Genomic DNA, 15,798 nt, shown 5'->3' on the forward strand with positions numbered 1-15,798 from the left:
TGTTTTTTTTTTAGAGCATGTGGGAGGAGTAAAACTATATTTACAGTGTGATATCACAATTTATTAGTTTCATTTGTTCCATGTCCTTGTTACTCATACATTATATCCATTTTCTCAACAGAAATTGAAAAGCCGTCTATTACAGGCCCACAAAACACTTAAAGAAATGTTTTTTAACGTGTTTAATAAAAAAAAACCGCATATGCATGCACAAAGAGAATGTAACGAAATAAATTATTTAGTGTAGCCATATGTTGTACTGTACTGTACTGGTGTTTTTTGCAGGTATACATAGGTTATGTATAGTGTTGTTCCGATACCGGTATCGGCACAGGCCCCGATACTACATTAAAACTGTGATATCGGTATCGGTGAGTACTAACAAGTAACATGCCGATACCATTAATTCTGACGCTAATATAGAACTTTAGATGCAGCATCTTCCCCTTTAAATATAATTGAAGTGCTGCGCAATCAGCAATTATTTTGAGTCCGTGTGGACAGCAACACATTCATCTTATTTTATTACTTGTGTGAGTAATTAACAGAGTCAATATTAGCATCATAAATATGTCACTCCTAAACACGGTCAACCAGTATTAATAAATTAGACTGGTAATTTGACTAGTTGGATCGTAGTCAAACTATTTTGGAAATCACCAACCGGAAGTGATTGACATCACACCGACCGACTTGACGCGAGGGGAAACAGATCGTATTCCGTCGTGCAGTGGTGGAAAACAAATTGAGTTGTGTCCTTGTGTCCAGTAGTCACAGAGCGGCGGTACCGCAGCCGGCTGCTCTATCGGAACGCGAGAGGCCGAGTGCCCGCTCCGTGAGTCACTGTCCTCGGACACCAAGAAGCGTGGTGTGCCCCCGTGTGTGTTTGTCTGTGTGTGAGTGCACGTGGAGCAGCTTTCTCCTTGGATGACCTACACGCCGCAGGCAGAACACCTTGCCGCGGGTTCGGAGGAGCGGCAGGGTCCTAGTTCACAGTTACACGCACTTCGCGTCGACTTGTGGAGCGGCTGACCCGGGTTACGTCTCCACCGCGAGCAGAGCAGAGAGGAGGGGGCCAGGGGGTGGCGGGGGAAGTTCCGAGTGGACACCTTTCCAAGAGGACACTCGGACCAGGGTGTCGTCCCATGATGTACACCATCACCAGAGGGCCCAGCAAACTCGTTACACAACGGAGGACGACAGGTGAGCGTTACCTAAAGTGTGATGCAATGTGGCGTCACGTTACGTTGGCAATGCAACTTGTGCTTCTTCTCTCGTCCAATTTACTGAAGGCCCCACGCAACAGATTGAGAGTAAATTCGCCGAGCTGAAACTCAAGCCGACGACGTGGCTCACGTCAAAGTAAGTTATTTGTCGTAGGCTGTGTGTGAGAGAAACTGCGCCACTTGTTTGTAATTGTGTCGAATAGCAGCCGTTGTTAATGGTACGTCCAGGGTCTGTCACCCGAGACGTCCGGTACCTGGCCAACACGGTTTGCGTCAGGAGGCTACTATTTATTACTTGAATGACCCTTGCCCTTTGCAGAGTACCATTTTCCTTCTAACCTATATATGAATGTAAATCTATTTAAAGGGGAAGTCAAGTCAAAACATTTCTTTACAATCATATTGTATGTGCCCCCACTTAAGCAGTAAAACCCACACATTTTTATTCATCTCAGGGGGCGGCCTTTTTGCTACTTGTTGTCGACTGAAAATGACATCACAGGCTGTGTCCAAATTCATAGGCTAGATATTCCAAATATCAACTAAGTGAAAATTGGTAATTCCCTGAGACACACTTTGAGATCTCAAATTTAACAATGAAAAAAAAGTCAATTTTGTATATTGAACCTATACTAACTTTCTCCTCAAGTGAATGAATTGCACAACAACAAACTGGGTGTGCCACCATAACTGTCTGAATTTAACTTCCTAACTATAAGACCTGTGTGTCCCCTGTTCTCGACTCAACCCTCAGCGCTCCGCCTCCAAAGATCGTGTTCAACCGCCTCAATGGAAAGCGTTTCCACGTCGCGTCCGCGCACAAGGTCGACAGCCCGGCAGAGGGATTCACTCCTGCACATGAGGAGAATGTCAAATTTGTATCTGAAGGTGAGAGCCAGCGATGTGCATGATAGTGTGAATTGTTGGTCAAAAAAACCCATCAAATGTACAAAATATTTCAAAATTGAAACGTATTTTTAATATCGCTGCCATGGGGCCAAAACCAAGCAGCTCATCAGATGACTCGTTCACTAATACTCACTGGGAAAAATAGTTCAATCTGCTATCCGAAAAGTCTGCTTACTATTGAGTCAGTAATTTAATAGATTATGCAATCTGTGACACTAGAAACAGGAAGGAGAGATGAGACGGTACAGCCAGTGTTGATTTCAGATGAATCTGCAGCCACATATTAAAGGAATGCTAATCTCTGCAGTCAGCCAATAGAGAGGGCAAAAATAAAGTTGATTATTTAAGCTAAGCCAGTGTGTGCAAGCACGGGCCAGTATTTTGCAGCCTTGTGGAAATGAGTAACTTGGAGGAGGAGGAAGTTTTTGTTTTGGGACACTAGACCACCATTGGCTAACTTGGGTTGCTCGCTCGGGGTGTGTGATACTTCATGATCTGGTATATGGAGCCAATACCAAGAACCAGGCCAATATATATACTGAGAGTTTTCAAGGTTGATCCATCATGAAATCATCACGACCAGAATCAGAGTTTATCTCGGCACTACTCTTAAACTACAACAACATTGTCAAAAAAGTAAGCACTGTCAAAAGGTGAGCAATATTCTACAGCCCGAAGTGTGATCAAGTGGACTGTTGTCTTCATTAAAGTGTTTGAAAAGCACTTGGCAGACGTCCGCCTTGCTGTTGTTAGTCTTTGGCTGAAGGTTGAACGCTCCCATGCAGCCAAAACCTTGAAGCTTATCTACATGTGAAAACTTTCACTGGCAGCTGACAGCAATCCGCTGTCGTCACCCGGGAAAAGGGACCACGCTAAAAGGCTGCATTCATTGTAATTTTCCCGTCGAACCAGTATGTATTTTCATAATGATGTGCTGTGTTTGCACCAGCATGGCGAGAGGTGGAGCAGAAGCTGGGAGACGGCGACGACGACAGGGAATCGACGGGTAGCCCAGGGCCCGTTCAGTACGCAGAGAAGACCCCCAATGTTGTCATGAAGAGTAAGCATCCATTCAGTCTAATACAGTGTTTCGTAATCTGGGTTCAATTGAACTCCAGGGGTTCAGTGAGTCAGTCTAACCTACATGTTGCAAAATGTCATCATTGTTCTTTGCTTTCATTGCTCCACAGATTTTGTTCCCATCGACTTGGAAGAGTGGTGGGCTCAGCGCTTCCTTGCAAATATCGCAGACCTGTCATGATGGCTTGACGGATTTCAAACGCGACGGGATGCAGTGTGCCCGATGCCCCTACCAGCGAAGGTTCTACAAAGGTCGATAGGAGAGTCACGTCGGGCTTCAGGATGCTCCGTGCGAAGCATTGTTCGTCATTTGGAGCTTGATGTGAAATCTGAAGCTTTTATGCTGCTTTAAGAACTTGAGCGCACCAAACAGCCAAGATAGAATGTTGCGTTGCTGCGATAAAGGCTGCCCTCAATACTTGAATGACACATTTGATTGAAGCTTTTCTTGTTCATAAAGAGCTTCCCTCATTCCTCAAGTGTGCGGTGCTGTATAAACCCCAATGGCTCATCTTTGGATCTGAATCTACCGACGAGCACAAGTAAAATCATTTTCAAAACAAGTTTAATTTGTGTAACTTTTTTTATGGAGGGATGTGGAAACATATTTCAGCACATTTCATTCAGCGCTGTGCAAAAATGTATAAAAATTCCAAGCCCATCACTCAAAAACGTTATCTTAAAATTTTAAGTAGTTTTTACATTCAACCCAAAGCAAATTCCTTACAAAAGGTCCAGATAAAATAAATTTTCATACCGAATAATTCATATAGAAATCTGAACACAAATAAACATACCAGTACATTGTAAACATGCCGCATTCGGTGCTTTAGTGGTTCTGCTGGAGTCCCTCATTTATTTCCCTGCTGCTTTTGCCTTCTTGCCGGCTTTCCTGACACGCCTGCGAGTGGCTGCGGCCTGTCCCGGTTTGGCGGTGGTGAAGGTGATGCTCTGGGAGTCCAGAAAGCTGACCAGCTTGGCGGCACCGAGGCGGATGCCAGCCGCTTTCAGCCGCTCCTGGAGTTGAGACAGGACCAGAGGCTGGTACTGCAGGATCTGAGTGTACAGGCCGGAGTCGGACAGGATGAACGAGCGCACGGCCTGCAGGCGATCTTGGAGACGGGTGGCCGCTTGGGAGGCTGAGATGCCGCCGTCGCTGTCTGAGTCGCCATCAGAGGAAAGACACAGCTCTGGGTTGTGCCTGCAGGGTAGATTGCATATCCGCATCTTTATCCTGATTATCGCCAAAACTTAAAAATACTGAATGCAGAAAATTGAATTTTGACATCACATCCGTAGACAGACGGCAGGAAATTCGAACCTGAATCCAGTCTGAAAACAATTGGCCAGAGGCTTGCAGGAGTTCCCATTTTGAACAGCTAAGGTGTTAATCGATTAATTAAAACACATTTCAGTCATAAATGGTGAAATAAAAAGGTGATTGTAAAGATATTTTTGGGGTGCAGCTTTTAAGGTGTACTTAATTAGCCCACCTGCCACTACAAAGCTTGAAGTTGCAGAGCTGGTGCGTGCGTGCGTGCGTGCAGTACCTTTCAGATTCTTCACTTGAAGTAGCTGAAGAGGCGTTAGAGTCTTGAGAGTTGGACAGCGGCTCCGTGTCTTCCTCCTCCTGGTTGTGTTTGGCTGGAGAGATGGAAGCAGGCACTCTGGGCTCTTTAAAATGGGCTTTCTGTTTCGAGGAAACGGGCCTGCCGCCAGCAGCCGAAGCCTTGGAGGGGGCGACCTTTGTCTGGGCTGCGGGCCCAGCACAGGGTGCCTCATCTTCACAGTCAGAGTTGACCAGCTGGTGGGTGTATTGGTGGATCTCCTTCAACTTGAGGATCATCTGGCGCTTTGGTAATGCCCGAACACCAAAGCTGTGAGGAAATTGAATTTCTTTATCTTGACATTCAGCTGTTTGTTACAAGCCAAGATTGCTTCTCACTGGGTGAGGGAATGAAAAAATACAAACGGTGTGTGATATTGTTGTCAGTATCATTATACATATAATACAAAAAGTAGTGTGCGATTTGGACAAAATTTAAATCTTACATCTTGATGATGACACATATCCTGATATTCTCAGATATTTTTTCCATTTATTTATAAGACATGTTTTATATGGAAAAACAATGAAATGGATACAAGATAAATAAAAACTTTTTTACATTGAAAAAAAAGTAAAATAAAGAGAGACAAGTGACCACCAGTATGTGGACATAATTAAAAAAGACTGTTGTGTTACCGTCTTGGAAGCTACATTAGCATAGTCAAGGGCTTCTCAATTATCGAAATCTAAATTTTGTTATGCCCCCCATGAAGAAGAAAAATCCCCCCACGTACTCTCTGCCGCGACTAGAAGTATAATTTGTCTATAAATGTATCAGTACATTTCATCAGAGGAGCTCCTTGCACAAGCTCTGACAATGAGAGTGCCACCGCCCCCTACTGTAGTGAATGTGCAATTACATTTTATTCTAGTACGGCAAGAAGACACGAGACAAAAAAAAAACGTTCCTTGTGAAGGCATCGCACTGCGCTCCCCTATTTGAGTGACTGGGGTAGCCAAAGATACGCCACACATCAGGATAAAGGTATGAACAACAGAGGGGTTATATCGTACAATGCACAACTTTATGTCACACTGTAATGTAAGCAATCATATTGCACAGTTTCTTTATATTGGAAGTATTTTGAAAAAAAATTAAGCTTTCGCAAGTACTGTAAGAAGCGCCGGTGTCATCTTTTCGCGTGGATTATAGCTAAACTTGTGTGTGAGTGCTTCGATAAGCAGAATCGTCAGTTATGCATGCAAACAAGTCAAAATACTGGTGATAAGTCCTTAAAAACAACAACAGTATTCCAATCTTATTGTTCAACATATTGCAGTATTTCAAGCTCCACGCCTTAGGCAGCATACTTCTACAGTTCAAATGCTTTTTGGTTTACTTACCTGTTTTTCCATGCAAATTGACTGACCTGTTCAGTTTGTTTTTGAGTTCCGGCGTATCCATATCAGAGTAGTGAGGAATCGGCGTGATGGGAACCAGAGTGTGATGCTTTTTTTTGCGAGGAGGAGCTATAAAGACACAAAAAGGTGCTTCGTTTTAGCTTTTAAGTTACTTCTTTCCATCTTTTCCCTTAAATGAAATGTATGTGTCCAATTGGTGAATTTACTCACTGTGAATTCATTTAATATGGATTTAATATGACTTGGTTGGCTTTAATTATCACAAAATCCAGTCCCTACAATGAAATGCTCTTGTTGAGGAGTACTTACATGGAGTTTTTAGTCGGGCAGAAGCTTTCAGCCTTTGAGAAAGCGGAAGCATCTCCTCTTCCTCCTCGGAGCTTTCCCACGCGTGTGCGACCAGAAGGCTGTCACTCATCTCTGGTGGAATATCGGCCACAAGATCAGTTGTCGAAGACATGAAGGCGTGACCCTCTTTACTGGTAGATGGCCGTGAAGTCAGGTTTTTGGGTTCTCGGAAGCGACGCGCACCATCTTGACAAGATGGCGAGGTAGCGGACGAGACTGCTCGGCTGCATCCTCCGCTATCCTCCAGTCTCAGACTAAAGCATCCCGGGTTCCCCGTGACGTCACCGCAGGCGTTGAGGCCCCACGAGTCGTTGAAAGCGATTGGTGGCTCGTCCATGATCAGCAAGCTGTGCTCGAAACTTGCATTTGGAGATTTTGCCTCTTCTTCCATGCCATCATCATCCACCTGTAGAATCTTTCCATCTTCATCTGCTGTTCCAGTCCTTGTTGGTTTAAATCCCGTGCTGTTGTGACTGTTGCACTTACTGGGTCTCTCTGAACTCTCCACACTTCTGTGAGCAGTAGAAGAATGTGTCTCGGAAGGGTCAGAAAACGGGGAGAGGTGAAAGCTCTCTTCGTGTCCGTGACTAAATGACTTTTGTTTGTCAGGCGAGGTGTCGGCTCGAATGTGGCGCTGGCGGACATCTAAGTGCAGAGGAGTGCTGCTATTAGGCTCTTGTTTTAAAGAATCATGAAGATGATTGAAAACGCCTGAGAGGTACGACACCGGCGAGTCCACTTCTGCTCTTTCCAGATTCAGCCGAGTACCAGTTCCCTCCACGGAGCCAACACAGGGCGAAATACATGCGGGACTGCTGGAGGTCTTGGATGCGTTACTAAACGGCGAGGAGCTGTGCTTGTTTGGGAACAGCTCTGCCCTCCGCATGAGTTGAGCGCAACTCTCCGAGCTCGATCTTCTGGGACTGGTGTTGACCGGCGTGGAGGGGATGAGCCAGGAGAGCTCTGGAGAACAATCCACTTGATCAAGTCGGTTAGGTGACGGACTTAGAGCAACGAGACTACACTCCAAGTTTCTGGATGGCTTCTTCTCCGCGGAGGGCTCGCTGGGTTTTAAGTAAGTGAAGTTCTGCTTGGTGTGGGACTGTGACAAGACTGGACTTTGCGGAACAGATACGTCCATGTCTTCACTTGAGTCTGACAAAACGATCACCTCAGGATCCTTTTTCTGGGGTGAATTGGAAAGTAGCGGGACATGAAGACTATCAGTAACTTGGCTTTGAGGCCTCAAATCTTGTTTTGGAAGTTCCTGTCCAACAGGAGCTATTTCCTCCTTGACTGCAACAGTGCTGAGGTTACCGTCCTGGTCTGGGGCTCTACCAGATAACTCTGTTTCTCTTGGTGGAGTAGACGAAGGAGGACTGAATGAGAGTTGATCATCTTCTTTGTAGACCCCCCCAAAGTCTAAGAAGAGGCGATCATAGCTGCTATCCAGGCTGTGGTCTGGCTGAGGGTCAGATCCAGGCTGAGGGTCAGATCCAGGCTGAGGGCTTTTGTCACTCGATCTTCCTGGAGTCTCTCTTGGTTCAGTTGACATCTCTCCATCAGTTCCCTCACTTTCCCCCACGCTCGCCTCCTCCTCATCCCTCTTTCTCTGCGTGGCGGCAAATTCATAAATCTCATCCAGCTCTTCCTCATTCACCTGCTCCTCGTGGAGCTCCCTGTCGCCTGATGTGACGTCAGCAGCTTTTCCTAGGCTGCCCTCGTCATCCCTTTCTCGGTCGTCTTCGTGGCTCCACATAGAGATGAAGAGCGCCGTTAAATCCTTGTCTGTGCCGTGACTAAGACCCTCCACGTGGCTTGTGGCGGCTTCATCATCATTCTGAGCTGAAGCTGCTTCAGTGTGAAGCCCACATAGCTGCTGCAGCTCCTGTAGATCGAACCTTAAAAAAAAATAGGAGATAGGTTGTACATCGTTTAGTACTACTCCAGATGAAAAAGATAGCGTGACTTGTGCTGACTGACCTGGAAGCCAACTCTAGTACATGAGGATGCAAGGATGCTGGGAGGGAAAAGTGAGCGGTGTAGAGGAACTGCAGCAGAGCCAACACGGCCTGTCCTGGGACATCACTGATCAATACTCTTTGAGCTGCGGGCATTCCCTCCTCATGCACCCCAAATCCACTTTCATGCATCTGGAAGCAGTGTTAATTTCGTAAACGAAAACTAAACAAAAATACTTTCGTCACAACACATCTTCAACAGACGAAAACTAGACTAGACTAAAACCCTCATTAATACGCAATGTCTGGGACTAAATCCGTATGCAATTTAGTTGACTAATGAAGGCGAGACAAATAAAAATTGGACTAAAATCTATGGACATTTTAGTTCACGAACAAAGGCGAGACAAAAATTATATGATTTTGTTCAATCCTGTCTCTGCTAATCTGTCACTGTGACACCGTCATGTGACACATAGTGACACACCCCTTTCTAATCTGCAGCTAGCGAGTGCAACATGCACAAACACATGGGACAGACAGGAGGTGGATTCACTATGAAAGGTTAATAATAATAAAAAAATATATATAATAATAATAAACTATAAAGTATAGTATAGTTATACTGTAACATTAATCCAATGGCTACAACGTTCCAACAATAATGTTAATCCGACCGCTAACTAATGCTGTAGCATGGAGCCATAGTAGCCACTTGTTGATATACGGTAATTGTGTTAAATTGAGAGAAAATTTAATGTGAAATAGTTTTAGATCCAAAATGTTCAACATTATCTGCTGAAATATATATATATACACAGGGGTAAAATGATTGTCCTGACTAAAACTAGACCAAAATGTTGACAGTTTTTGTTGACTAAAACTAGATGAATAAAAAAAATTCTTGAACTTCATAAAATGCTAGATTTATAGTCGACTAAAAGTTGACTAAATAAAAACGGGACGAGGTTGACTAACTATGGTAAAAAAAATACAAATAAAAAAAGCAAACAAGCGTGATTGAAACTGGACTAAAACTGAGACTACATTTTAAAGTCTGATAAAAAACAATTTACACTATCTGGAAGAAAATCATATGACAGTATTTAGTCCACTAGATTTTACAGTATTTTGATGGTAACTCAACATGGAAAATTACTTTTTAATTGCTTGTACCTGTATAAACTGTCAGCCAACTGTTTTAAATTGTGAAAAAGGTGCATATTTAGCTTTTTTAACACTGTACTGCAGTTACCATTTCTGCCAGGAGGGGGCAGCGTGCATATATCATGAAGGAGTGAGCAAAGAAAACTTGGCCACTGTCCACCTGGAGTTGCCAGTCACTAAGATGAGGGTTGTTCACCATGCTGCTCAGGTTTGATGCCAGGGTGGATAGCGCCACCTGCAGAGGAAACAGGGGAGCACGTATCATGTATGTATCATTTTGTGATTTACAAATTTTGGTGTGTAAACTATGGAGAGGGATCTTACTGATAAATGGCTACTGCGCTCTTCAGTTGCTCCTGGCTGACATAAAGAACTTCCTGCTTGACTGTGGAGCTCCACTGCTTCGGTGTGCGTCATTGCTGGTGGGGCGTCACTCACACAGAGGTCAGCCGTCTCCTCTATAAAGAAGCCACTCAGTCGAAGGTCTGTCGGCAAACTGGTGTTTTTGTCTGTAAGAACAACATAATTAAACTTAACAGGGAGCGAAAGTCACAATAATAAAGGTGACTTACTGGTCACCAGTCAATCACAGGACACATATAGACAATTTTGAACCCCCATGAATCAACATGCTCAAATACAGAGCTTTGTTGTACCTTTGACAGGGCCAAGAGCAGTGTGGTCACCGTGGGCAAATTCATCAACAGAGAGCTCCACTAGGTCCTGCAGGGCCTGACTGTTTGCTGGAAGATGTCCCGAGGTCGGAGTGGAGGTAGCCGAGGAGCAGGCGGCCGTCTGGGAGGAGGACAAGATGGAAGCCTTGTCGTTTGTTTGGGAAGAAGCGCAGAGAGTCTATGGACAGAAGTTAAAAAAGTGGTGAGAATTGGAAAACACATTTGGAGAAGTATTAACTTTCCAAAAAGCTCATAGATAATAATATGATCAGATTCAATGTTAACATACCATACTAAAGATCACTGCGTGAACAACAGCAGCGTTCACAAACCTAAACATCTCCTATTCGTTCATCATCTTACGTGTGCTGATTCCCATGGTGTGATGAAGTCTTTAAGCTCCGGAACAAAGAAGTCTAATACGCGAGTAGCGCTTCCATTCAGCAGTGCACTCTTTTGCCAGAGGGGGGCAGCGTCACTCAAGGCAGATAAGGTGCTGGGACAGCGAGTGGGAGTAGGTGGAGATGGAGCTCGCCTGCGTAGGAGGAGGGCAGAGACTCGTTCCTGCAGCCTGGTCAGGGTCGCATCGGCGTCCTGGATGAGGAGGATTGGAGGAGGGCGAGGGACGGTGCCCTTTTTCCTCTTACAATGGCCCTTACCTGCAACGTGAGCAATTGGAAAGTTTAATTAGACACACTAAACATCGATAGCTCATTCTTCTTCCATTTAATAATTTTAGCTGTATAAGTAATAGTTCATGACGACTTGTCTGAACCTGATGTCATTTGACTTAAAGAACATTTGAGAGAAAAAAAAAAGCCTATAAATAAACAAATAGTCAAGTATGAAACTACTTGTTGGGCTCATGTGCGCGTTGCAGTTTGCAGTCCATTCGGGGCTCTAAATGTAGGCCCCCCAACCTTTGCCCTCGTCGTCATGGTAACAAAATCCATCTTTGCCATTAGAACAGCATTATGAATTTAAGGCTGGCTCACTTGCAGCAGTGCCGCCCTTTCAAACAGGGTCATTCTGGCAAGAAGTAATTCATGTCCCTTAGGGTATTTTTGATGAATTGTGTCAGACATGTTAGTAAGATGCCGAGTAACTGTGTAAAATTACATTAATTAACTCATTCACTGCCATTGACTTCAAAAATTCAGTTGAACTATTTCTATTTTTCCACTTTTGTTAACAAGAGTATGAAAACCTAGAAAAAACAATTATTGTACATTTAAAACTGATCAAATGTATGATTAATCGTGAGTTAACTATTGAAGTCATATGATTAATTACAATTAAAAAATGTCATCGCCTGACGTGATTTACAAAAAGAAAAGGTTATTAAAAATTAGGAGCTTCAGGCAATTTTTTTTAAAATTTTAATTAATTGCATGACTTTACGAGTTAACTCACAATTAATCACAAAGTTTATATCTGTTCTAAATGTACAATTAAAAAAATTCTAGGCTTTCATACTCTTGTTAACATAAGTGGATTTTTTTTTAAACGAATAGAAATAGTTCAAATGAATATTTGACATCTATAACCGTCAATGGCAGTGAATGAGTTAAAAATAACATGCAAAAAATTAAAACATGGGCCACAAAGACAAAATGCTCCGCAGATAACATCTCAGAAAGGAAAAGTCATGTAATATGCACATTTGTGTCAACTTTGTTGTGAATTAACAAATGCAATATGATGAAACACTTCATCTTGCAAGCTATGGAACACAAAGTGATAGTGTACCGGCATCTGCCCTCCACTTCAACACAGGAGCCATGGAGAAATCAGGGGTAATGGTTTCTCTTTCCGCACTCAGCTGCTTCCTCTCCTGTTCCAACAGGGAAGACGACAGAGCCAAGGCCACCATGGTGTCTTCATCCAGCAGTTCCGCCTTTTTCCTGGGCTTCTTTCTTGCTGCTGGGCCTGCCTTCGATGCACCTTTTCTTTTGGCGCCTCCAGTCTGTGTGCTGAATTATATAATTATGATTATAAAAACATATTATTTATCAGTTATATAATGAAAATGCTGTGAAATGTGAATATTTACTTTGCAAGTCAATTTAGGTGTGCACCCCTAAATTTTCTTCCTGTGCTCCTAAAATTATAAGTTAGGGGCTACTGCGCTCCTTGCAAAATGTTTTAGTCTGCACTTCAGAAGACATTTAAAAAGACACAAACATTGACTATTGGGGTCTTTTTTTCTCTTTAGCGGTAACTGTGACTTTAGTTAAGTGTGGAAAGGGCTTAAAACTGTCAAATACCAGTCAATTTTGGTCCAAAATCTATAAACTTGTGCCAATTTTGCATTTAAACAAGCAAAATCAACAAAAGAATGGCTCAGTCAGAGTCCAGACCTAAATACTAACTGAAAATAGGTTGGGTGCCTAAAACAGTGCTGTCCACATTGATGCTGTTAGAATCCGACATATGAGATGTTGAAAATTCAGTCAGGGTGTGTTAATTGCTGATGGATAAGACTGGATTCTGAAATATTTGGTGCCAACAAGTATTAGTTAGTAGGATGCAGTTTTATTGTTTTAGCATTTTTTTTTCTTACCTATGGGGTAAAAAAAAAAAAAAGGTTTATTTCTGTGCAACTGCAAAGAGCAATCAAAGCATTAACTAAGGGTAATACAAGAATTAGATTATGTGTACAATTAATGTAAGCTTTTGATCTACAGACAAAGGAACCTCTGAAGTTGAACACCCCGGAGGTTGTAGAAATGGAAATTTGGGTGTACTGCATATGATTAAATTAGCCAGTGGTGTCTTTATTCAAGTGCTTTTTTTTTTTTTGCATTCAGAGGGCACAGGGGTGAGTAAATAAGAGTCTCCAGAAGTTTCATATAAGTGATTTGTTGCTTATCAATTATTTGGGGGGGGGGGCAGAAACATTGCTATATTAAGCCCTTTCCCCACTTCACCCCCCCCCCCAAAAAAAACTCACTAAATTAGGAACACTCAGTATAAGACCTAAAATTGTGTTTGAAATTGTGAAAAAATTGCACCTTTAGCATTACATGTCCAGTGAATAAAGATTGCATAATGGCAACACTTTTACCTTGGAATGAATTTCTATTTCCATACGACACAAAAGACGAGGAATAGATTACGTTCAACCATAGAGGTACAGTATGTACAGTATGTATGTATGCTCGATTGATGTGAAGTGAGGATGCGGCAGACATACATCGCGTCGGTAGTGGTACGTTGCGTCTCTTCTGCTTGCCTCTGGAGCGCCTGCAGGAGGTCGACAGGACTGACGCCCATGTCCGCCGAGCAACGCTTCAAGTGGGTGGCGCGACTCTTGTGCGACTTGAACTTCTTGCCACAGATTGGACAGTCAGGGACACCCGGGGGAGGAGGAACAGCTGCCATTTGATGCTCACTCTTATCCAAACACCTATCGACATGAAGATCACCCAGAATAGCCAAATGAGGGGCAAATGGTAACTTCTTGTTGCTGAAAAAAGACCGACCTGTTGATGTGCTGTGTGCGCCCCTCAGGTGTCATGTGCGATAAGCCTCTGTGACAGATGTGACAGAAGAAGAGACCCTGTGTGTGGGCCTCTGCCGCCTCGTGATTAAGTTGCTGCTGCATCCGCATGGCCAGAACCTCATCACTTTCCTGAGGCCTCGGATGGCGCTCTGATGTGGAGGATTGTAGTATTTCTAGGGACAGATCAGTGTGCATTGATTTAAAACTTCAAAAGCCTGCATCATACAGTAATATTTTAAGATTCATGGTGGAAGGAGGTAAAGAAAAAAACAACATGTCAGCTCACCTGACTGTAGAGGAACAGGATCCCTGCCATACTCCACATGCTGCACCATCTTCGGCAGATTGGCTCTTTTGAACTGTTGCATCCTGCTGAGCAATTTGTCCTTTGCCCCCAAACCCGGTTGAGATGTTAGTGCTGAAGCTAACACAGCATCTCTTGAATCATTCATAACATTTTCCGTGTTTCCCATGACCTGTTGTGTTTCGCTACGAGCAAACTGTGATACAGCTCCGACACGCTGAGACCCGGAGCTGTCCTTGTTTTTTCTCTGGTCTCCATCGCTGGTCTGACAAGATGCCTGTTGGTCGGCTCGCCTACATTTAGGCTCGACTCCTTTCTTGTGGGAACGTTTCAACAGCTTTGAGCTCAGGTCAACAAAGTCCTGGTCCGAGTCGTTCATGACTATAACACATTTTTTGTACTGGTCACCTTGAAAAGATTACGCCAGCATGTACTCGGGGTTGGCAAATATCCATAACGGATAGCCAGTGTGTTAAAACCTTGCAGTTTGATTCAAGGATCGCTGCAGACTAGTGTGGAAAACAAAAATATTACATAAACGTATGAATTCCAAGCTTCTATCGTGGTGCTAGCTAGCCATGTAAATCCATCTGGTGACCGTGTTTCTAATTTATATTAATTAATCGTTTACAACGACGTAACACCCTGAGTTTGTTGTGATTCCTAGCGTGAACACCAAAACACTTTTTTCCCTCAGGAACTGGTCACATGACGGGAAAAAGGCTACGTTTTACTTCCGGGTGACGCGTATTTCTGTTAAAACCAGTATAAAACCACGACGCTACTCATTTGCCAGATTTGCACCGATATACGAAATATTTCGTGTTAGTCGTAATTTTACGACTTTGAACAACTTGCATCTGATTTGATGTTGCCTTAACTGTTTCATGCAGGGATAAAGTACAGTGCCCCCTATAAACAATTCCGAACATCCGGGCATTCCTGATTCTTTCCCAATGCAACTCAATGCAAATGCTTAATTCAAACGGTGAAAACAAACGGCACTTGAATTTCATTTACCTGTGACTATCATACAAACCACACGGATTGTTATAGTAATCAAACGACATCTCATCACATTTAAAAATAAAAAGAATCATTAAAAATCAAATTACAACGACCCAAAGTCCAATGCTTTTCAATGAATGCTCTTCACCGAATTGACCGCCATTTTGACGTGTGACGTCATAATAAAAACTATTAATGATGGAAAAACTATTGTGGCTTATTCTCGTCCACGGGCAAATATCGCACAACTCATCTATGGTCTTTGCGTTCATCTTGGTCTCTTACCATTTCTGACTATAATGTTTGCATTTAAAAATACGGATACAAATTCAGCATCAGTATGAGCTGAATACATTTTAAGATTTGAAGCTGAGCTGAATCAGATTAGATGTCACATGGTGTCCGGCTGTTGCTACAAGTATATTTTACTTTCCACGGCTACCTATATTTATAGTGAAAGACTTACGAAATGATGAGCCATCCACTTGTCCTTCGTCTCTGACTGCTATCCGAATTGCGCTCGACATTTCTAACCCACCTTTTAGTCAAGTGGCTGTAAAGAAAACAAGAATTCATTGAGGGGGAACATTGGGAAATGCATGCACATTGTGCAACCATTACGCTTTGTGTTTTTTGACAACTGTT

The 15,798-nt window shown here is 43.2% G+C and overlaps 2 protein-coding genes across 4 annotated transcripts; one reads left to right on the plus strand and one right to left on the minus strand.

Moving 5' to 3' along the window:
* The first annotated feature begins 688 nt into the window (after positions 1–688).
* Positions 689–3,889, plus strand: mcrip2 (MAPK regulated corepressor interacting protein 2). Its single transcript, XM_086082994.1, has 5 exons — positions 689–1,203; positions 1,293–1,362; positions 1,981–2,114; positions 3,085–3,195; positions 3,326–3,889. Exons 1-5 carry the CDS (start codon positions 1,146–1,148, stop codon positions 3,394–3,396), a joined length of 444 nt encoding a protein of 147 aa, XP_085939120.1. The 5' UTR covers positions 689–1,145; the 3' UTR covers positions 3,397–3,889.
* slx4 (SLX4 structure-specific endonuclease subunit homolog (S. cerevisiae)) lies at positions 3,764–14,861 on the minus strand. 3 transcript variants are annotated; one of them, XM_086082992.1, is made up of 13 exons: positions 14,128–14,860; positions 13,822–14,014; positions 13,572–13,745; positions 12,086–12,309; positions 10,700–10,995; positions 10,319–10,514; positions 9,987–10,171; positions 9,751–9,897; positions 8,518–8,687; positions 6,496–8,435; positions 6,195–6,294; positions 4,766–5,092; positions 3,764–4,416 (listed from the first exon to the last, which is right to left on the minus strand). In XM_086082992.1, the coding sequence occupies exons 1-13, from the start codon at positions 14,522–14,524 to the stop codon at positions 4,071–4,073; spliced, it is 4,695 nt and encodes a 1,564-aa protein (XP_085939118.1). In that variant the 5' UTR covers positions 14,525–14,860; the 3' UTR covers positions 3,764–4,070. The 3 variants fall into 3 exon arrangements, with proteins under 3 accessions (XP_085939118.1, XP_085939117.1, XP_085939119.1); XM_086082991.1 differs by having other exon boundaries at positions 13,533–13,745; positions 14,128–14,859; XM_086082993.1 differs by lacking the exon at positions 3,764–4,416 and having other exon boundaries at positions 4,986–5,159; positions 13,533–13,745; positions 14,128–14,861.
* Positions 14,862–15,798: the final 937 nt, after the last annotated feature.

This window comes from Leptonotus elevatus, chromosome 8, assembly GCF_054856555.1.
Source record: "Leptonotus elevatus isolate MCC_2025b chromosome 8, RoL_Lele_1.0, whole genome shotgun sequence".
NCBI lineage: Eukaryota > Metazoa > Chordata > Actinopteri > Syngnathiformes > Syngnathidae > Leptonotus > Leptonotus elevatus.